The 24129-nt window shown below is 36.6% G+C and overlaps 1 protein-coding gene across 1 annotated transcript; it reads left to right on the top strand.

The window, feature by feature from the left end:
- The first annotated feature begins 17223 nt into the window (after nucleotides 1-17223).
- LOC117568271 (protein strawberry notch) lies at nucleotides 17224-23914 on the top strand. Its single transcript, XM_034248762.2, has 4 exons — nucleotides 17224-17403; nucleotides 17749-20299; nucleotides 21190-22357; nucleotides 23332-23914. The coding sequence occupies exons 1-4, from the start codon at nucleotides 17314-17316 to the stop codon at nucleotides 23897-23899; spliced, it is 4377 nt and encodes a 1458-aa protein (XP_034104653.1). The 5' UTR covers nucleotides 17224-17313; the 3' UTR covers nucleotides 23900-23914.
- The last annotated feature ends 215 nt before the right edge of the window (nucleotides 23915-24129 follow it).

Raw genomic sequence — 24129 nt, 5'->3', positions numbered from 1 at the left:
TACAAATCTTAAAGCAGAAATTATTTGTAAAATATTTATATAACAAAATTAAATTACAGACTGAATATATTTATAAATTTATAGTGTAAATAACTTAAGATTTAGAGAATCAGAAAAAGAATGAGTAAAACTTCATAGAATAATATTCTAAATAAATTGTAGTTTGTTGTTATTATAGACAATTTAATCAAATATTCCTTGCCCATCGACTATCAACTGTAATATATGTATCTAAGAACTTAATGCAAAGCATAAATTTAGTTTTAATCTCTAAACTTCTCCAGCGATGATGTCAACACTTTGACCAAGCAAGAAAATAAATATAAATTCCAGTTGGACTTTCATTACAAATATTTGCAGAAAACTAAGCCAAGAGAAGCGAACTGCTCTAATGAAGTAATTTATATGAAAATCATGGATTAATATCAGACTCTGACTTTAAGGGTGACCATTAAACTGTCGCCAAAGAACTCAGTCAAGTTGAGAAGCGTGCTTGACCCCTCCTCGAGTGTGGGTTACAAGGGTCACATTCAATTGAACAAGTACTTCTATCAAATAGTATATTGACTAAAGTCGAAATTAGCGCATATCTAATGCCAAAATATTGTATCTTTAACATCTGGGAAAAGAGAGAATGAAGCCAGTTTGTAATTAACATGCTACAATTCTGGTTCAAAAGATATTTTGCCAAGTTCATGGAGCGTCAACTTTCAGGTCGAATGAGCAGCGGCGCAACATTGTTGCCACACTTAAATTTGCATAATCAAAATCAAAAACATCATTTCCATTCCGATTGCGCCGTGTTCACAGAGTCCTGTCTCACTTCCTGCCAGCCTGCCAGCGTGTCCTGTCAATATGCCCAACACACTTAGCCACTTGGAAGCCGCAGTCGGCTTTTAAAATTATGCAAATTCAATTTGGCGACACTTTCCCTTCTCCTTTGCCAGTTCCAACCCCGCAGCCATAAATTCGAGTAACTGTATTAATATAATTGGTGGATGCGCCCTCAGGGGGGAGAGAAGAAGTAGAAGGCAGCTCTTAAAATTAGATTTACTTCCATTCAAAAGAAGAGTACCCGTTGTTCTCCATCCCCCAAAACTTTATTTTCTTTACTTTGTTATCCTAAGCAAGTGAAGCTCAACTTTAAGTCGAAGTTGAGCTTTGAAATATTCTCCATTTAACATTTGAACCGTCATAATTTAAACTCATATCTTATCTGTTCTACTTGGCAATATTTCTATTTATCCTCAAGCATTATTCATGTTTAGTATTTCGGACTTGCAAATCGTTTTATTATTCAACCCAATTGCAGTGCACACAGTGAGTGAACTCCTCTATCCCTATAAATAATTAATTTAGATGCTTGTTTTGTCTTTGCTTCGGCTTATTTATGGCTCCAGCTCCACTTGTGGGACCAAAGCTTAACTGTTGCTTCCGCAGCCAGCGAAGGAGATTTGTGGTCACCAAGCTGTGGGAGCAAGTCATGATTCACTCAGCTAGCGCCATTTAGATATGAGATTAGATTTTATTGCCTTGCCCAACTATGGAGTTGTATATGGAGGGAGAGAAAGCTGGTAATCCAGTTGCTAATATTGGTGTGATTGTAGTCCAGGTGTAGGCCACAGATACAGAATCTTAAAAAATGTTGTAATATTTATGCACTTTTATGTCATAATATATGTAGGTAGCGCTTTATATTACGATTTTATAATTCATTGAGAAGGAATTTATCTAGATAATAATTAGCTCTTTAAAAATGTTAGAATATATTTAATTGTTTATAGAAGAACTGTATCCTAAACAAAATGTTCATTCATTACAAACAATTTTGGGTTTTATTTTCCGAATTTTTATTTTCAACTAACAAATGACTTTTCTTATTCTTTTTATTCTAACTTCTAATATTAAAATAAACATAATATCTATTATATTTTGGAATCTTATTTATAAATATCTTATCAAATATAATCTATTATTATAATAGATACATATATTATGTTAGCTTTATCTATTATATTTTGGTATCTTCTATATAAATATATTATTACACTTGGAGTCTTCACAGAATCATTTGAGTGCAGCAGTACCACACTTTTTAAACAGTTCCTTAAAGAACTAAGAGCTCAAGTGCCTTTTACTTTTCTTTCCTTTTAATCTGCCAAGATATTTCTTAAAGTCCTGCCATGTTAACTTGCTTTTCTGGCAGCTTCTCGCAGGGCAGCTCACATGGATTGGCATTGGCATTCCATTGATGTGCGTCGGATAATGCGTTTATGGGATCTTGCAGCCGTTAACTGTCCATAAAAATGCACATTATTGTAATGTTGCATTGTCGCCTCGATGGCACTTTGAGCCTGGCAAACGACAGGACGTCCATTTCGTCCATTTCGGCGCTCTGAACTACCTTCTTCTTCCACTCCATCCACAAATAGCACTAATCTTTCGCTGTTGTTGGCTGTTTGCCTGGACAACGTAAGATGTCCTGCTGGTGGCAGGACTGTTTAAATGTTTGACTGGATTAACGTGTGGCACGATTTCTATCATCGAATGGCATTCGATTGGAATGCCTTTTGGCAGCGAGTGAACTGCAAAGTGCGCCTCAAGGTATGCAATGGAAATTGTCATTGGCAATTGCGAGTTTCGAGTCCTTTGACTTTAACTGACCTCCGCTCCACCCTTAGTTGAGCCATCCTCCATTAGAAGAGTGCCACCCAACAAAAAATAAGTATAAGTATAAAACCATTGCAAATCTCGTTAGCCAGCTTTGCGCCCCTCATTTGAAGAAGTTCATAAAGAGGCCGCAAATGTCAGCAATAAAAAGATAATCATGATTTACAGCCAGTCTCAATATGTAGCATGGAATGTCAGTCAGTCAAACATGCCAAGCACTTTATTGCACAACATTCCACATTCTGCAATGGGGGAGTAAGAGAAAAGAGAGAGAGAGAGAGAGAGAGAGAGAGAGAGAGAGAGAGGGAGGGAGAGACTGGCTGTCAAAAGTTCTTGTTCGGCTGTCATGAGATATTTTATTAGCATATTAATTATAGCCAGGTCCTGACACGCCCAATTAAATGCCACAGCGAGGCATTTAAACTTTGACACCTGACAACAGCCACAGAGAGTGAACGAAAGAGAGAGAGAGAGCGAGTGTGTGTGGGAGTGAGCTAGCATTCGATGCTCCATTAATCTTGCTTCGAGTTCGCTGCAAATAAATCGCTTTTTTATGTTAATTGAACTGCGCCTTGTTTGCTTTTATTGTTTTCGACAGTTTTACAAGCAAAATACAACAACGCAAAACATCAGAAAATAAAAGAAAAGACAAACAGCTAATTTGCCATTTGCAAACGTTTAACTTTTGATTGCATTTAAGGCTGCAATAGAGACTTCAAAGTTCTATTAGAACTGATGGACTTTGCTAGCCACTGTGATGATGAAAAATAAGTTACATTTTTTTGTTCTACTACTTTTCTTAAGATACTACCCATTTTTAATAACAGCAAAGCAGTGTGACATTATTCTTAGAATATACAAAAAAAAATTACTTAATACAAAAAGCTTTTTCTGATATATATTACACAAATAAAATATACCATAGAGTTGAATATTGAAATGTAATTTTATGCCTATTTCTTACTAGTTGTAAGAAATAAGTTTTATTTACAATATTATCTTCACAATTTATTTTCAATTTCGAGTTAAAAAAAAATGCCTCATTCTTGTTATGTTTAATAACCAGCTCTTGTTGGGCTATATTCTTTTCTTAGTAATAAAGGTTTGCTTTATTTAATTTTTCTTAAGCTGATTTTAAGTTGGATTTTCTTTCTCTGTTTACTTTCTTTATCTATTTGTAGCTAGAATAAAGTCTTATTATTTTAATTGATATTATTTTCTATTTATTTTCTATTTTCTTTATTTATTTTTGAATTGAAGCTTAATTTAACGCCTTATTCTTTAAATATTCCTTAACTTGCTTTATTTTCAGTATTCATGAGCTTTATTTCCTTGTGTTTTTTAATTTATTTTTAAAGTACAGTTTGATTCTATGCTTCATTCTGGAAATGTTCAATAACTAACTTTAGTTACTTTAGAATACAATTTTATTTTCCGTTAATATGAGCTTATTTTAAACCTGGCTACATTTGGAGAAAATCCAAGTGAAGTCAGCATAATAGGATTTGTCAGTCCACTACGAAGACCAAAGGACTTCTCCGCTGTCCTGCTGAGGAGAGAGGGTTGCTCAGCTTGCCTCCCGATCGACCTTGATTAACGCCAGACAAATATTATCTTTCACACATGAGAAGAACACCCAAAGAAAAAACTGCAACTAAACTGAAACGAAAACGGAACTCAACTCAACTGAACTGAAACTGAGTATTTTGTTGTGTGAGTTTTATTTATTGGATTTCGTTCAATTGCAAAAGGAATTTGGCAACGAGGTCCCAGGACGATTACAAGGAATGTCCATCAAAAGGCGAGCGGGCAGGCAGGGAGGGAGGTGGAAGAGAGACTGCTTGGTTGGCCAAGCAGGCGCATAAATTATCCTTTTCTTTACTTTTTTTTGTTTTCTTTTGCAGCTTTGGCAAGTGTGAAAATGTGAAAATGTGCTCAGACAAGTGCAAAATAATGATATGCAATCCAATTTACTTGGACCCGGACATGAACTTGGACACTTCACAGCGGAAGTTGCACATTCATCACTTTTGTGATGGACTCCATCCAGCCAGGATATGGAATGATGTCCCTTTTTATACCGGCTACTTATAGGGTAGAAGGGTATTACTATATAACATTGTGCCGGCAGGAAATGTGGAAGGCAGAAGTTTGCATCTCCGTCCATATAAAGTATATATATTCGGTATATTTTAGTATTTTTTGGTATATTATATTTAAATTGGCATCTCCCGCCTTATAAAGTTTATATATTCTTCGGTATAGTTTAGTATTTTTTTGATATATTTTATGTTTATTGAAATCTCCCGGTCTATAAAGTATAAAGTTATATATATATGTAGATTCTTCGGTATATTTTAAAATATGTAGTAAATTCATCGATATGTTTTAGTATATTATTTTGGTATAAATTTTAATTGACATCTCCGACCCTATAAATTAAAAATATTCGTTGGTATATTTTAGTATTTTGTTTGGTATAGTGTTTTAGTATATTTTCTAGACTAGTATTATTTTGGTATATTTTTATTAAAAATGGGTTGAGTATACTCGACTAGTCTAGGTTCGGTTTATTATTTTGGTATATTTTATTTTATTGACATCTTTCGTTCTATAAAGTATACATATTTTGTATTTTTTCAGTACAATATTATGGTATAATTTCATTAAAAATGGGTAGCGGGTATCCCACAGTCGAGCATTATTATTTTTTGGTTCATTATTTTGGTATAATTTTATTGAAAATGTGTAGATGGCATCTCACAGTCGAGCACACTCGGCTAGTATATATTCAGTATATTAATTTGGTATATTTTATTTTATTGAAAAAGAGTAGCGATCACTATCGACCAGTATTATTTTGGTATATTATTTTAGTCCATTTTTTATTAAAAATAGGTAGCAGGTATCTTACGGTCGAGCACACTCGATTGTAGCTTTCTTGCTTGATTTTTTTGTATCCCGTTTGGGCCAAGTGTCAATTTGCAAAGCATTAACTTGAGTTGAACGCGCTTTTTATTTGCCACGACAGGACATGGCAGCCTCAAAGGATAAGCGACTGTGAGTGTGTGTGTGTGGATGTATTTGTATTTGTGTGGTGTTGTATGTGTGTGTGTGTGTGCCTATTTGTGTGGAAACTTGTGCAGTAAATGTTTTCACGCCACTCTCCGGGAATGGGTTAATTACAGACATCGTTATCTGTCCCATATGAGAACAACCGAGTCCTGAATCCTGAATCTTGAATCCTTTGCCATGGCGAATGCGTTTATTGTAATTGTGCGCTGCAACATTTGGCTAAAATATGACATATTTTATGGCTCACTGTTGTGGCTTATCTGAGCACTCATAAGTGTTGTTCTTGGCTCCTTTAAATTTGCATAATGAAATAGAATTGGTCCCATTTGTACTTTATTTGGGCTAAAGTTTCGTTGCGTTATTATCACAGATAATGTGTGGCATGTTCTATTAAAGATTTCTCTTAACTTTTCTTAATTTCTATTCTGATTTTATTTTCATTCATTTGCTCACTTTGTAACGAATTCTAATTGAGTTTTTTTCGACTTTTCTGCTTTAATTTATCGCATTTACAATTTCATTTCGTTGCATTTGTTCTGAAATGAAAAACATTTTTCACTCCATAAAATGCATCGTAAAATCATCCACCTGTGAGTTACACAGTTCACAACAAAAAAAAGTAAACCAACAAAAAAATTTGAGGAAAATCCCCCAAAAAAAAGTGCGACACAAAAGGAAAAAAAAAACTTTGTCCAGCCCCCTTTAGGAAAATTTGCATAGGAAAATCGTAAAAATGTTCCTTCTCTCGTTTTTTATGTGCAATTTCAGGCGTGACGAAGCGAAAACTCCACGCAACGAAGGAGTTAAGTGAGAGATGAGAACAACTTTTCCAAAGAAGTGCCGCAAACGCAAAGCCTGCACGCAATTACAGGACGAAATTAGTTAATCCTGCAATGCGCGAAACGTGCTGAAATTTGTGTAAGACACACTTAAGAAGTTGATAGGAATTCTTTTCGGGTGTGAAAGGGGGTGAGGTGATCGTAAATTTATTAAAATTAAACTTCAAAAGCAATAATAAAGCAAATAATGAGGTGATGGCAAAAACATATTAAAGAAATTATGGAATTTCCTGAATTTTAATAAAAAATATTTAGGAATATTTAATTTAAATTTGCAGTCAAAGTCTTTGTCGCTTTAGATGTTGTCTTGTAAATTGTTAAATGATTTCTGAGCATTATTTTAAGTGTAAATTGTTACATGATTTGGAAGTTTTAAGTACATAAACACAAAGAATGAAAAACGGCTGCAATAAAACATTCTATTCTTGTTTCATTTATGAGCGTCTTTGAATCCATTTTTAATAAAAGACTAATTAAAAAAAAATTGTCTTAACTAAGTTCGTTTCTATGCTCTTAGCAGCTTTAATATTTGCATATCATGGAAAAGATATCGAAGTTTCTATATTGGTAATTTAATATTAGAATTTTTCCTAAAATGCAAGATGATTTTTTATTTGTTTGCAATTGTATTGATTTTAAATACATTTTTACTAAAGCATCGAGCATCAAAGTCTAAGATACGTTCCTTTTCATTTACGAATTTGCTTTTTACCAACAATTGAATTTTTTTTATAAAAATGATGAATGCATTTTTGTGTTTTTTTCGAAAATATTCAATGTTCAGAAGTTTTGAATTTTTCTATATCACATTCATTGTCAAAAATACAAAATTACTTTCAGCATCTAAACTTTTTCCATATTTTGTAAAAAAAATACCCAAAATGTTCTTTGAAAATGTTTTGTTAAGTTTCTTGTTGATTTTAGTCTTTGGCTATGATCTTTGCTTTTTGCATGTCATATGAGAAATGGCCAATTCTCAATATTATATGATAATTGAATGTTATAATTTTGCTAGCTTGATTCCATTATCAACAAAGTCTCTTATATTTATGTTACTTGAAATTGGATTCCAGTAATTTCAGTTCAATAGGTTTCTCCCAACCTTTTCCGTAATTTTATATAGCGATTAAAGAAAGCGAGTTTTCATTTAGAAATTATTTTAGAAATTTTCAGCAGTCTAGAATTATTTTACATATGTATAACAAAATGTTAGTCTATATTTAGTAGCAATATTTATATAAATTTACTTTTACATACAGAATTGTCATACATATTAATAAAAGTTTACCCAGGTTTTTAAATTTGACCTATAATACGAGCATTGAATGTTAGGACTGAGTTTCCTTCCATTCGATGAGTTTCCCCTAAACTTGATGCTGTTTAATACAGCAATTGAGCATCGTGTGTGGCGAAAGAAATTCAGTTTTCCTGTGGGAAATATTCAATGGTCAGTAGTCTCGAATTGCAGTTGAAGCTTGAAGCCTGAGCTGAAGTTGGGTTGGAGAACTCTGAAGACACTCAGGATTGCATAAGCTATTGTCGAAGCCGCAATGTTGACACTGTGGGGTCACAGCTAAACCAACAGCAATATCAACAGCAATAGGAAAAGCGATGGCCAACTGTCGGTTTTAATAGAGGCGGACACTTTGATGGGCCGCAGTTGAATGTTTGTTGAATGTTGCACGTCTGTTGCTGTTGTTGTTGTTGTTGTTTCGGGGGTCGTGTGGTTGGTCATCGATTTGGACGCGGAGTCGAATACTCGTCGAATACTCATCGAGTACCCTTGGGAGCAGTTTCTAATGAAGGACAACATGTGAGGAGCGAGGTCGAGGATTCGCTCAGTGTTGCTCATTTGCTGCAAAATTTTTGACGCTTTATGAGGTCCCTTTAGTGCTGAGTGTGCGCAAAAATGTAATTGAATGAATGAAAACGAGCAGTGGAGAGAGGGAGAGGGAGATGGGGAGAGTGGGAGAGGGCAAGGAACTGTTCTAAGGTCAACATCAGGCCGTGACTTCTTCTTCCTGAAGCAGTCGTAAAATGTTTGTCTTCCATTAGGACAAACACATGATGACGCATTGCCAACAACAACAACACGATGATGACAACCAAGCAGATGATGAACAAGTTGCAACAACAGCAGCAGCAGCAGCTTCTGCTTCTGCCTGAAAAATACTTCAATGGGAACATCATAATTTTTTTGGGAAAAAAAACCTCTGACAAACTTATGAGCATATATGTTTAAATATTTGTTGTTTTTGTTTTGTTATTTTTATTACTTCTGTCGTTGAATCAATTCGCGTGACTCGCGTTGCAGGCTTGTTGTCTTCTGTCATGATTTCAGTCACGAATGCAAATGAACATGGGACAAGTCCAACTTCAAGTCCAGAGCTCATGTTACGGGCATCAAACGATACTTCGATGCTTCCTCTTCCTCTTCGCAGGTCGCAGTCAGGTTTTCGCGACAACTTCTTTCTGTGCCACACAATCCCAAAAGTTCCCTTTGGTATCATGACGATACGACGCGAACTCTTGCGATGCCTTTTTGAAGTTTACTTCTGGCCAAAAGTTGAAAGTTTGCCGCACTGCAAATGCTAATTAGTAGTTGCCATACTCAAAGTGTGTGTTGCAAGTGGCAAGTGGCAAGCATAGCTGCCTCTCGACTGGCACGTAGAGTTCACAAGCTGACACCTTGGGGGGCAACATCGATCCTCACTCATCAGTCACAAAATTTGTTTGGGTTTTGTAATTAAACAGCCATCTGAAGTGTTGAGAAATATTTATTAATTAAAGTTTTATAAGCTTAATGATAATTGGTTTGTGATAAATAAATTACTATTTAAATAAATACTTAAATTTGATGTTCAACCATCGACTAACTGAGTTATGAACGGAAACACTGAAAGAAATTTCGATGGTCGGGAGAATTTATTAACCCAAATCTAATATTTTAGGTTTTATTTTATGAATTTGGTATTCTTCTTAGTTTCAATAATTTGATTTTATTAATTGGTCATGTTTTAAGAATACAATTTTGAAGATTAATGTTCTAGATTTTATAAACTGATCTTTTTTCCCAGTTTTTCTGTTTTTTAAAATGGCATTTGTCAATGATTTTGTACAAATATATTTAAAGTTGAATTAAAATAGTATATTAAATTAAAATAAACAAATATTAAAGTTTCCTGATCAAAATATATCCAGACTATGTATAAAGATATGTATGTTTTGTATTGGAAATTATATTTAGTTAATTATTATGCATTCTTAATGTATATTCATACATAATAGAAGATTAATTTTTATAACTTTCTAAGAAAATAAAATAAAAAATAAAGTAGCTAAGCTTCCTGATAAAAAAAAATCTCTTGAATATGTTGAAAATCTTTTCAAATTTATGAATTTAATTAAATGTTGTAGTAGTGTCTTTGATTGTTTCTTTTTAAAATACAATTCGAAATAAATTTAAGGGATATATTGTTATGATTTTATTCGGGTTATCTGAAAATCACTTTAGTTCATCAAGGCAAACAAACCTGTGTAGAATAATTTTAAATTTTCAAATAATTTGAAACACACAAAATGATATTAAATAATTATTCATTAACATGACAGCCAGTGCTTTAGAAGTCTTAGTCTTAATTTTAATTACACATTTTTAAACAGAAATTAAAATTTTGTAATTTCAGTCTTAAAGATTCTTTTATTTGTATCCTACGAATATATGTTATATAAAATATTTACATCTTAAAGCAGTTTGTGTGCAACGGGTCAGGGGTCAGGGGTTAGGGGACAGGGTGATACTAAGGGTTTGCCATCTTACGAGCTGCCAATAAAATTGGAATTCGATTCGATGTGTTTTTTTTTTTTTTTTTCTTCGTGTGTTTTGCTGTTTCTTGTGGGTCGTTCGATTTGGCCGGATAGAGAAAAAGGTCTTGCCATTAAATGTAACTGCACTGTAATTTGCATAATTTTCTATTCATTACATAATTCTGTCAATTTTCAATACATTATAATTTGTTAAAAGAAAGAGCCAACCCTCCAAGAACTCTAAAGAGAGAATATGTAAAATAGCCTAAAGAAAAGCCAGAGAAAAAATAAAAATGCGAGCAAATTATTATGGAAGAGAGAGAGGAGAGAAAGAAGAGGGAGAAAAGTTGTTGTTATTTGTAATTTGTTTTCGGCTTAAAAAGATTATTTTATGGTGAAAACAACCCGAGGCCAAGTTGTTCAATTTTTTATGCGCAATATGTCTCAAAAAAATGAGCAGAGCGAGGAGGAAGAGGGAGAGAAAGTAAAGAGATAGAGAAATTAACACATGCACTGAGTAGGGATGAGAGAATGAGTGAAAGAGTGAGAGAGAGAGAGAGAGAGATAGAGTAAAATTTCTGGCCAATCTGATAACTGAAATCTCAAATCACGTTTCCATTATAAATGCAAATCAAGTGTCAATACTTCCCTCGCTCTCTTTGCTCTCCGCTCATTTGAATATATTTCGCACAAGGATTTTCATTTGGAAAATTCGCAATTTCTGGTATTTTTTCTTTTTGTCGTTTCCTTTTTTTTTGGCAAATAGAAAAACCGGAAAAATCAGCAAAGCAAACAAAATACGAGTGGCAAATCAATTGGAATCCCAAATGTCAACTCAGTGTGTTTGGATCAGGCATACAAATGAGTGGCATCTTTTCCCCCCTCCTCTATCTTTGCTCCCCCCTCCACTCACCTCGAAACTGGACAGTGTGGAAATCTTGGCCGGAAATGATGAAATGCTTGAGTTCATTAAAGCATCGTGCAGGTTTATCGTCAACTTGGGAGCAATAGCTACAACGTTTTGCGCATTTTCCACATTTTCCGCATTTTCCATTGCTCACTTATCACGAACTTTATCGCTTTTCATATTCAAATTTCCTCTGCTCGGGGTAATTAATCATTCTCGCTGAGGGAAAAAATGTCTCTCGAGATAATGTCAACATAAATTGTTTCGGCAATTTCTAACAATTTTCCTCGCATTATTTATGCACTTTTCTTTTCCCTGCTTTAAAGCTACCCGCAAAAAAATTAGCCAAGCTCTCTCTCTGTTAGCTTCAATTTGCTGTGTGTTGGTTTTTGGCCTCGGGCCAGTGTGACCAGCCGCTGCTAAACAAATATGTGCTTCCCCTTCTCCCTTCTACTTGACTATCCTCAACTGGTCAGAGGGCCAATTCTGAATGCGGCATTTAATGAGCCTGTCAGCAGTCAGTTTATTCACTCGACTGAACAACTTTGAGATTGGGGTTGGAGTTGGAGTTTAGTGGGCTGAATTTTTTTTTGGGGTTACGGAGTTAAACATGGGCGTGCATGTCCTTGCCAACCCCTTTTTTGGCCTGTGGTCAGCGTAATCACAAAGTTTAATGAATGGATTAGAACAGGACTTTGGCAATTGGACGGGTTTCTCTTGTGTTCACATCCTGCGAGGGGTGTGTTTCAGTGGCTATGATTGTTGGCTATGATTGCTGACTTGTTCCGAATGTATTTTATTTTATTTTGTATTCATTTATTTATTTGTGTGACGCATTTATTTATTTATGAAACTATTTATTTTATAACTTTTCTATTTTTAATTTAAACATTCGGTCTTTATAAGCATTCGATTAATGACTTGATATATTGCATATATCTAAAAGATAAATTAAGGTAATTTCGCTGATGAAAATTAAATGAAATATTAAGTTTTTTTTGATTTGATTTATTTATTAAGTTATTGAACCATAACAGCAATAAAGTACCATAACAACACATTTAGGACAAACTAATTCGGGTCAAACGACATACTCGTGTCATAAGGACGTAACTATTTAAAGTAAAGAAAAACATATTACAAAATTTAATTAGTTTGAGTAATGATAAATCTTATAGATCTTGATTAGCACTTTAATTAGAGCTATAAATGATTTTGGATAATAGCAAAAAATTAACGAATAAATACACAAGCCAAAAAATTAACGAACTTTTACGTTAAACAGAAATAATTTGAAAACTGTCTTTTCTTAATACTGCATTTATTTTTATATCTCACTTTATTCTATGATCTTATCAGCAGTTCATTCTTGCCAAAGATTACTCGTATTTCTATGTTAATAAATTCCATATCTTTACTTTATTTGTTTTATTTTGTTTTTTCAATTTTTCTCTATTATTTTATAATTACTTCTGCATTTATTTTGATGTTTAACTTTACTTTATGATTTTATTAGCAGTTTATTCTTTTCACATTTCTAAATTAATATATTAACAACTTTAGCTCTTACCTCATTTTCTAGAAATTTATCAGTTATTTGGTTATTATTATTATTTATTTATTAATATTTCAGTTAATGTCTTTTATTTTAGTTTTACTTTTTCATTTATTTTTACATATATTAATCTTAACTCTCTGGTTTCATCAGCAGTTTATTCATCATAATTCTAAATTAATTTGCTTATTTGCTTTTACTTGAAATGATTTTCAAAAATTTTTATCTATTTTTTCTTATTACTTCTGCATTTATTTTTTACTTTACTCTCTGCTAATTTGTTATTGCCCTTAGATTTCCCCCTTGAATTCCTTTTTCTTACATTAATGAATACAAGTCAATAATGCGTTCATTTTGTAAGCATCCACACTTGACCTTTTATTCCCATTCTTTGTAGTTTTTCTCGCCACTCACTCTCCTTACATTTTTTTTGTCGTTTCCTATTTTTTTAAACATTATGTAAATTCAATTTTGAGACACTTCCTTTTTGACACGCGAACATTTCCCTCTGCTCGACTTCCCTTGGGCTGCCACGCCCTCTTTTTGTTGTTGTTGGCAGTGAACGTATGATTATTATTAGTGTTGTTGCTGCTCGCTTCGAAGTCGAATCAACTGAGGCCGCGGGCAAAAAACAGCAGCAGAAATTAAGCATCCATTCAATGGGGTTGATTTGCCCTCAAGAACTGAGTTAGCTCTGAGTTTAGCCTTTTATTGGTCTGAAAACTGTCAACTGCTTGACTTTATGATTAATGATCACGAGTCATGTGAGGTGTCCAGAGAAAGTCCTTTTTCTTACTTACGGCAAAAGGAAATTACTTTGTCCCTAGACAGAAAAAAGTGTCTGCAATTTTTTTTGTATTACAGTTTTAAGCCGGATTATATGATATATGTCGAAGAAGAATTATTTCTTGAAAATAATGCTAAAACTTTAAAATAAGAAAATCATAAAACAAAAGTTTATTTCAGCTAAATTAAAGGAGAGATAAAAAATATCATTATATTATTTTATTAATTAGCATTTATCCCCAAAAATTACTCTTACATTAAAGTATTGCAAATGCACAAAACTTCCGGCTTTTATGCATGAAAAAAAAAACATTAAGAATTTAAACTGTTTCCACGCTTTCTTCAATTAAACAATACAAACGACAATAAATTTAACGCACAAAAGCAAACATAACAGGCACTTAACAGAGGTTCGTGTCTTGGCTACACCGACAGCGACAGACGTGAACAGTGATAAACAACGCGCTGCTGAAGAGCAGTGCAGACAGCTCAATGAGGGTTACAAACTCCATGCGCTAGAAAGAGCGCACTATACACAACTGCAAAGAGGGGAAATTGTTATGTACAACGAATTGCGCTGATTGGTTGCAGCGAAATCAACGTATATACGCAAGTGAACGACAACTTGGGGCTGCAGCACACATACACACACGTACACATACACATACACATACACATACACATACACACATTCTCATGCGCATGGTATCCACTTAAATGTGGTTGAGTTGTCGCTGGGAACGCGTCTCATTTCGCACAAATCCATCATCGTCAGCAGACGTCGCTGGTTTACATACGATTTGTAGATTGTGACAAGTCGATAAGCAAGCAAGGACAACTCGATTAATAACTAACGCAAAATAAAAAGAAAAACTTTCGAATAAAAAATAGGAAAAGCACTTGAAAAAGAAAGCCAAGCAACCCTTGCAACCGCAACGCACACAGAACTAAGGAAAAAATAAGGAGGGTTGGGACTTCTTTTCGTTCATAGATTATTTATGAACTATGGATGGATCCCCGTAATGCATTTGCCGCAAATTTCCGGGCGTGAATAATGCGTATTACCAATTATTGGATTACCTTTTTGGTTTTTTTTTTATCGGCTCAAGAAAAAGAGAGAAATCCATGCAATTCGTGTGTCGCATTTTTAGTTGTATTTATTTACGAGAGTTCTTTCTGGTTTCCTCGATCTTGATATGTCCGCTGTCCTTTGTGCTGCGTCTCACGGGTGCATGATAGCACAGCTTGGGTCCTTCGCCAATCTCGATTTGCGTTGCATTCATGCTATTCCTTTGTTCAGATTCAGGCGAGTAACGAGTCACAATCACAGGCCCCAAACTCTGGCGTCTCAACGAATAACGCGTCGCATTGCTCGTCGAACTGCGTCGACTGTTCCCGCTTGCCCTTGTCTTTGCCGATGGACGCCTCGACTTTGTCAGATCCTCCATGGTGCCCACTGCACTTTGTCTTGTCGGAATCCCTTGAAACCCTTGAAAGCCTTGAATCTTCTCCTTGCCCAGTGATCGTCTCTCTGCTGCCAATGTCTTCCATTGACCTATTGTCTCTCTGACGCTCTGGCGACTGCTATCGGCATACAACTTTCGTTTAATGGGCTTTGGCTCTTCGAGTCCTGGATTTCTATGCATTCTGTTGGCTTTTCTACCGAACTCTGATGTGACACACACAATTTTTGTATTTTTAAAATTTATTTTATATAATTTACATTACACGAAACGAAACACATACAATCTGAAACTAAATTTCACATTCAACAATTTGATGGGAGTATCTAGGTTTTCGTTTTTCAAGAGCTTGCTTATGTTTAAAATTGGGAATTATTCATTTCAGACTTATTTTACTTGTTGTAGGCCTAATGAAAATATCCGTTAATATGAATAATCCAAGATTGAGTTAAAAAGGTGTCGACCTATAGCAAAGCTTTGGCTTTGGGAGATGAGGGACTCTTCAGCACATGTGTAATTTTCAGCACAAGAATGTATGTAAACTGAAATTTAGATCGAAATCATATGAATATCCATTCCTTTAAAAGGAAATTAATAAATTAATCTGTACCCTAAATAAATCGGTAAACTAAATATAATATATTAATTATACTTTTCGCCATATCTGCTACTATTTAATCTATGTACATACATATATCTATGCTAATTTTATAGAACTTGCCATTTGCAAGCTTTGTTATATGCTTTTCAATCTAGAATAAAACATTTTTGAATGAAGTTTTAAATCTTAAAATAAGACGCTTTTAATCTTAAAATTGAAATTTAGCATAAAAATCTTGATTTAAGATTGATTAAACCTAAAAATCTTGTTTCAAGATTGTTTTTAATATCAAAAAATTTTAAAATAATGATTTTTTAATTTAGATTTTTTTCTCTGCCTAAGCAATAAAAAAATATTCAATATGAACCTATCTGGTCCACATATTCCATATTCTATTTTATACTAATAAAATATAATCGTATTAACATTAATATATATTTTAAATACAAAATTTTGTAATATTAACATTGCTCTCCCACAGTTACTATATTCTATTGTTTAATAATAACATATAATCGAATTAACATAATAATGTCTTTACATTAAGCAAAAAAAAACCTTATACTTGCTATTTACTACAGCAACATGAAATAGCATCCACAAATGTGGACTGCAACTGCATGATGTTCAGCTGTGCTTAGCCGGCTTTCACACCTGCATGCAAAGAAAGTAGTCAAATGCAATCCACACAATTTACCCGAGCTTGCACATAGAATTTATATGATAAAGCAAGTACAGCCATTGTGAAAATTAATAATTAAATTAATAAAGAGGTATCAAAACAACAATTTGTATATTATTTTTTCTTCGAGGGATTTTCAGTGGAGGAGTTGAAGCGCACACGCACAGGCTCATGATAGGTAAGATTAAAGTCCTGACCGGGCCCAGAGGCTGATGAGACTCTTTTGTAAGTCTGAGGCTGTTGAGTATTCCGCATTGACATTTCCACCGAGGGTTTTGAATCTGTGCTCACTCTATTAGATTTTTGTTGTGGTGATCGAGCTGAGGAGGCACGAGTCGAGGCACGATTCGAGGTGGAACTCTTGCGACCTGACTTCGATTTGGAACTTCGTATCTTATATTCGACATAGCTATCGTGTCGTGTCGAAACTCCAGCTCGACGAGCGGCATCTTCGCGACTTTCGTTTGCCTTCTGCTGCCATTTCTGGGCGGTGTTCTTAAAGCTGCTTTCGCCCTTTGGTGCTGACATCCTGAAGATGCCTCATTTGACGGAACTGCAAGCCCTTGACTCCGTTTTAATTACCCCATGTCAAATTTATGATATCGGAAAGAAATAAAAAAGATAAAAAAAACATTTATAGAAATTTGATTTAAAGTTTGACAGGAAAAACAAAGATGGATATACATATAAGTATCTTTCACTTATTCCCATTCTTTTTTGACATTCCTCTTTAGTATCTGTGTTAATCAACACTTTATACTTTTATGGAAATTATTCAACACTGACTGCTTTATATCTAAAATATTCTTCAATTGACTTGTCAGTTTCTAAAAAGTTTTTATTGTGTGCTGATGTAATTCATATTTAAGAGTTGCTCAATAAAAATAAAATAATCTAAAAAAATCATTAAAAATTTTACTAATAAAAGATGTCAGAAGAGGATGACCTATTTAATAATTTCTTTGATGAATTCCAATTCGAAGGAACTGCTCAAGCTGAATCTTCGGTTGGATTGGAGGTAAATGACAGATGTACAATATTATTTTCTGATTTATTGACGGACAATATTCATTGACATAAGAAAATATTAATTAGCAGGACAACTATAATATTTTAGATATAAAAATTCAAATGTTGTATAAAAAGCATTATAAAAAAGCAGTTTGCAATCAAATCTTTTATAGTGATTTTTGTCTTAGTTTAAGCTAGGACTAGTCATTGATATGCTTAAAATACTCTATTCTTATACAGAGTCAAGAAGTAAGCTAAGTAAATTTCGTGAAGCGTATATTGGTTCTTTATAGATAGTGACCCTTCAGTATTATTTACTTGCTGTGCTTAAAATACTCTTTTTCTTATGCAGAACCAAGAAGAGAACTATGTTAATGACGATCTTTTCAATGTGGACATCGATCAGCTGCTTGATTTGGGACCATCAACAACCGATAACAACAATATCTACGCAGATTATGAAGTGCAATTGGAACCGATTCCAACCTTCGATAATGATGACGAAAAGCGGTTGCAGGAGGAACTAAATTCTTTAAATATGACTTTAAAGGAACTAGAATCAGAAACAGGCGCAGAAGCCGAGGCAGAGGTAGGAGCAGAAACAGAAGCAAGTGGGGCAAATGTGGCAAATGTGGCAAATGAGTCGCCAAAAGCAGATGAGGCAATCGCAGTGTCTGACAAGCCAGATAAAGTGAACCCAAAAGAAGACGAAGATGATGACATCGATGCTCGACTGGAGGAGGAACTGAATTCGCTGCCCATGGTGGAACCAGAGCCGGAAGCCGAGCCCGAAGTGAAGCCGCAAACGTTGCCAACACATCCAACTCCACAAACTCCTTCACAACTTCCTTCACAGCCTCCTTCACAACTTCCTTCACAACTCCCTTTGCAACTTCCTTCTCAAGTTCCTCCACAGCCGTCTCTTGTGCTGCCACCTCAGGGAGTCTTCTACAAGCTGCCTCAAGGTGTGGCGCCCGGACAGAGACTCCCTCTCAATGCGAACTTGGCAATGCAACTGAAGCTGCAGCAGCAGGGCAAGATACCTCAGTTGCCCCCTGGAGCAGTGCGTCCCTATCGCTTGGTGCTCAAGAATCCCCCACAGGGAATTTCTGTGCCACGAATGCCTGGTGCACAACCCATAAGAATGGCATTGAACAAGTCCACGGTGGACATGTTGAAGGCGCAGGGCAAGTTCATAGCGATGCCCACGCAGTTGCGCTGTGCTGCTCCAACTCAACTCCAGAGACCCCAATTGAATCAATTGAGGATGCAGCTGCCGAATCAAATGCGTCCGCTGGCGACGCGTCCCGATGCAGCCACGTTGCATGCGCCGCTCGTGGAAGATGATGAAGTGGACTTTGAGGAGATTGGCGTGGCAGACACTTATTCTTCTTATTGGCCTAGCAAGTTGAAAGGCGGCTCGAAGCATCCCGATCCCGTGGTGGAGACTGCGACGCTCTCCTCCGTCGAGCTGCCCGATATCACCTACGAACTGGGTCTGCCCGACAAGATGAAGAACTCGCATCGTCTGAGCGCTCTCCAACTGGAGGCAGTGACCTATGCCTGCCAGGCACATGAGCAGATGCTGCCGAGTGGCGAACGCGCTGGCTTCTTGCTCGGCGATGGCGCAGGAGTGGGCAAAGGACGTACCATTGCGGCCATTATCTATGAGAACTATGTCAGGGGCCGAAAGCGTGCTTTGTGGATATCGGTGTCGAATGATCTGAAGTTCGATGCGGAGCGAGATCTGCTGGACATTGGCGCAAGCAAGCACCTAAAGGTTGCCTCGATGAGCAAGTTCAAGTACTGCAAAATCAATTCGGGTGAGAATGAATACTTCAAGAAGGGCGTCATCTTTTGCACCTACACCGCATTGATTGGCGAATCGGCGAATGCGAATCCCAAGTACAGCACACGCCTCAGGCAGCTGACCAACTGGATGGGCGGCGACTTTGAAGGAGTGATTGTGTTCGACGAGTGTCACAAGGCCAAGAATCTGTGTCTCATGAATGCGGGCAAGTCCACAAAGACCGGAACCACAGTGCTGGAGCTTCAGCAGCTGCTCCCCATGGCTAGAGTTGTTTATGCCTCGGCCACAGGCGCCTCGGAGCCACGGAATATGGCTTATATGGTGCGGTTGGGTCTCTGGGGTCCGGGTACCTCGTATTCGGACTTTTTCAAGTTTGTGAATACGGTGGAGAAACGCGGCATTGGCGCCATGGAAATCGTGGCCATGGACATGAAGCTGCGGGGTTCGTACATTGCCCGGCAGCTGAGCTTCAAGGATGTCACCTTTCGCATTGAGGAGGTGCCGATGTCACGGGAGTTCATTAAGCTCTACAATCACTCCGCTGAACTCTGGGCGGAGATCAATGAGAAGTTCGTCAAGGCGTGTCGCCTGATGTGCATCGAGAATCGTGTACAGAAGATTATCACCTGTCAATTTTGGTCTGCGCATCAGCGCTTCTTCAAGAATCTCTGCATTGCCTCGAAGGTTAATCAGGTGGTCAAGATGGTGAGGGAGGCAGCTCAACAAGGCAAAGCTGTCGTCATTGGCTTGCAATCGACGGGAGAATCGAGAACTCTTGAGCACCTGGAGATGTATCAAGGCGAACTGACAAACTTTGTGTCCACCTCGAAGATGATTGTGCAGTCCTTTGTCGAGAAGTATTTCCCAGCACCCACCCGTGAATCCCTTTACAAGTTGCTGAGCACTGGCACCTTTGTTCCCGAATCGCGTAACAAATCCGCGTGGAGTGCGAAGCGAGCTCGGCTTTTACACGATTGGTCCGACGATGACATGTACGATGACAGCGATGTAGATTTATGGAACGACGATGAAGACGAGGATCGCATGAAGTTGGGACGCAAGCGTCGTGGACGTCCTCCCAAAGCGGATAAAGGTAAGTTCCACTTTCCATAAACATTGGAAAAATAAGTTCTAAAAGCATGAAAGTAACATTTTTGATTCATTAAAGAACATTTCAATATTGAATTCCAAACTCTTGATTAACTAATAGTTACCTAGAACAATTCCAGATTATCCGTTCAAAAACATACTTTTAATTTAATAATACAAATATGTATATTAAAATGGATCCCAAAATATACATTTTTTAGTTTACTCTTTATAAATTTCTAATTTATATTCAGTGCACTTATTCTCATTTATTATTATTTACTTTTTTGAAAGTCACCGATTTGTAGCCCAATCGTGTAGCGTTCAACCACATGCGGTTTACTTGCTTTCTGGCTAGTTTAAATATTCTTGGCTTGACGATTTTAGTTTGCAAACAATATTTTTATATTTATTTGCTGCAATAATTTTGTTTTTGTGATCGAAGAGTTCTTTAAATCAAGTTTTGTACTATAGTTTTTAGAAAGAAATTTTAATTTAAATATTTTAAAATGAATTGCTTCTTAGATTTCATTTTGTTTAAGTTTTTCAGTTTTAAAATCTTAATGCAAGAAATTTGTTTCTAACATCGATAAGTTTTTAAATAAACTTGTTGTACTCTAGTTTAATGAATGTAAATTTAAATTAAGAATTTTAAAACATTATCTTTAGATTTAACTCTTGAAGTTTTGTTACAAGAACTTTGTTCTTAATATGGAAAAGCTTGAGATGCAAGATTTGAATTTTAGTTTTCAGGAAGTTTTTTCGTACAAGAATTTTAAAATGAAATTCTTCCTAAATTTAAATCTTGATTAAAGAATTTTGATTCAATCTTACGATATGTATTTACTTTTTTTCCATTTACTCCCACCTAAACTGCAATCCCCGCATTTTTAGTGGAGAAGCTGACGATGCAGGAGCGCATTCTGCAGCATTTGTGCAAGAACATGAATGCACGCAGCTCATCCGACTACGAGCACGATCGGTCCCTTGCCTCCAAGATTACCCAACGTGACGTGGAACGTTGTGTCACAGTGCGAGAGCGTCTCCTGGACAAGATCGAGCATCTGGGACGGCGCATGCCACCGAACACGCTGGACAAGATCATCTCGCTGCTGGGCACTAATGTTGTGGCCGAGATGACGGGTCGTCGAGGGCGTGTCATTCAAACGGATGAGAACACCTACAAGTATGAACAGCGTGGCGAAGCGGAGACCACAATGGATCTGGTCAACTACATGGAGAAGCAACGCTTCATGGAGGACTCGAAGCATGTGGCCATCATCTCGGAGGCAGCCTCAAGTGGCATCTCACTGCAAAGCGATCGTCGGCTTGCCATCCAGCGACGTCGCTTGCACATCACTCTGGAGTTGCCGTGGAGTGCTGATCGCGCTATACAACAATTTGGACGCACTCATCGCTCGAATCAATCCAATGCACCGGAGTATGTGTTCCTCATCTCGGATCTGGGCGGAGAGAATCGCTTTGCTGCCACGGTGGCCAAGCGACTGGAGAGTTTGGGTGCCTTAACCCAAGGCGATCGTCGTGCAACCGATGCCCGAGATCTCTCCAAGTTTAACATTGACAACAACATTGGACGCAAAGCTTTGGAGAGTGTGCTGCAACAGATCGCAGGCGAGAAACCGCTGGAGACTGTCCATGTGCCGAAGAACTACAAAGGTGACTTCAGCTTCGACTGCTGTGTGGCATTGTCGGGTGTGGGCTTACTTAGTGTGACGGAGGGACCGAAGGGCGAACAGGTGTTTGTCATCGAGAAGGAGAGCAGCAACATTCCCAAGTTCCTCAATCGCATCCTCGGCTGTCGCGTCGAAGTGCAGAATGCGCTGTTCAAGTTCTTCCTGAACAAAATGTACTCGCTGATCCTGCAGATGAAGCGTTCGGGACACTTCGACTTGGGCATCCTCGACTTGGATGCGCATGGCGCAATTGTGACGGTGGTGAAGCAGATTCGCTTCACTAGACCACATGCCACGGGCACAGCGGCCACCGAGTTGCACACAATGCAGGTGGTGCGTGGCATGTCCTTCGAACAAGCGGTCGCCAAGTGAGTAAGAGTCGTATTTATTCCCTAATCACTTTTCACGAAGGTACAAAATTGATCAGTATTGTCAGAGTTAAAGTGAAATAGCCACAAAGAAGTATTGATACCACATAAAGCATGATGAGGCAAGTCATTATAAACATTTCCATCGATCTGTCTGTCCGGTGAAATAAACATTTAGATATATGCAATTATTTAATATAGAGTTACTAAACTTTCCCATGTGCTTCTATAGATCGATATGCTATTGCAGATTATTTTCTAATTTTTTTTTTTTAATTCTCTTTCTACGTAATTCTCTGACTGTCTCTAAACCGACTAACCGACTTAACAATCTAGCTATAATACTTTTAAATATTGATGCTTAAAATGTCATGAAAGATATACTAAACTGTAACTATGCTGCACAAGATTAGGAACTAATTCTTACCTTTCTCCAAAATTCTATATTACAACAAATTCCATGTTACTACAAAAATACTTGTTTTCTTCCTTCAATTTGTCCATAATTCTACAATTGCAACAGAAATAACTTAATGATATTACCAGTTATTGGATATTTGAATCTTATAATATTGATCCTTAAAAAATACATAAAAGAAATTCTAAACTGTTTGCAAATGCTTCTATGTGGCAGTATGTTGCTACAGTTTATTTTCTAATCATTGAATTTCTTCTGAAGAAGTTGCAATTGTAGAATTAAAAAAAAAGAAGAAAGATATATGTAAATAAAGATATATCTTCCTTCCTTTTGTCTGCAATTCTACAATAGCAACTAAGATGAGCTAGAACTATTATTATGTGTTGAAAATTAAAACCTTTTTTAATATTGATCTTTGAAATTTATTGAAGATCATATCAAACGTTTTGTTGATGCGTCGAAATGCAAGTTAATATTGAATTCCATAGCAAATTCAGCAAAGACAAGTCAAGTCTTTGATTACCTACCCAATTTTACTTACTTTCCCTCGTTGCAGGTTCAACAAGGAAGCACGCCATGAGCACGAAGGTTTCTACATCTTTAAGCAGGAGCGCAACAACAACAACTGCGCCATTCTCTGCCTGGACACGCAGTCCGATGCCAGTGAATCCATCAGCGACCCGACCAAGATAAACTTCAAGATCTACAGACCCAATACAGGTCCCCAAGTGCGCACCGAAACCCTTGATTCGGTGACCAATCGTTATGTCAAAGCTCAACCGGAGGCAGTGAAGCAATTCTGGGATCTGCAGTTCAATCAATGTTTGCGCATGTGTTCGCACATCTATTGGAATCGTCGCTGTCCGTTTGGCAACAAGTGTGCCGTGGGCATCAGAATGCGCATCTATCATGTGCTCTCGGGTCTCATGTTGCCCATCTGGGATCGCATTGCGTTGATCATCGAGAAGAATGGCCGAAAGATTCAAATGGTGCGTGTAAAGACTGTGGACAATCGCAAGATTGTGGGCACTGTGGTGCCCGAGGGTGTCTATCAACAGCTGGTTGCGGATCTATCCGAGGACTCGATCGTAGAGAGCAAGGACTTTAGTCCGAACAAGGAATAAGCGAGGGAATGTCAGCTTAATATTTTTGTATTTTTCCAACCATGTCAAAAACTTCAGAAACTTTCTGATTCTTATCAATTTCATATCTAAGCAATTTTTGTAGATGCAACTTTAAAGATATTTTTGTGAATTATAGTAGACATCAAGTAACACTTCCAAAAAAGTATTGCTTTACATTCATTTCTTTCTGGCATCGTGGGTTAAAGTCGATATTTTAAGAAAGCCTTGTC

Source organism: Drosophila albomicans, chromosome 3 (genome assembly GCF_009650485.2).
Source record: "Drosophila albomicans strain 15112-1751.03 chromosome 3, ASM965048v2, whole genome shotgun sequence".
Lineage (NCBI taxonomy): Eukaryota > Metazoa > Arthropoda > Insecta > Diptera > Drosophilidae > Drosophila > Drosophila albomicans.
The sequence above is the reverse complement of the archived record's forward strand: the minus strand, read 5'-3'. Positions and strand labels throughout refer to the sequence as shown.

Bases quoted from the DNA above. Each gene is read 5' to 3' on its own strand.
- LOC117568271 (XM_034248762.2), top strand. From the start codon at position 17,314: ATGTCAGAAGAGGATGACCTATTTAATAATTTCTTTGATGAATTCCAA. The intron at 20,300-21,189 runs GTAAGTTCCACT...CCGCATTTTTAG, and splicing joins TCCTCCCAAAGCGGATAAAG to TGGAGAAGCTGACGATGCAG. The intron at 22,358-23,331 runs GTGAGTAAGAGT...CCCTCGTTGCAG, and splicing joins TTCGAACAAGCGGTCGCCAA to GTTCAACAAGGAAGCACGCC.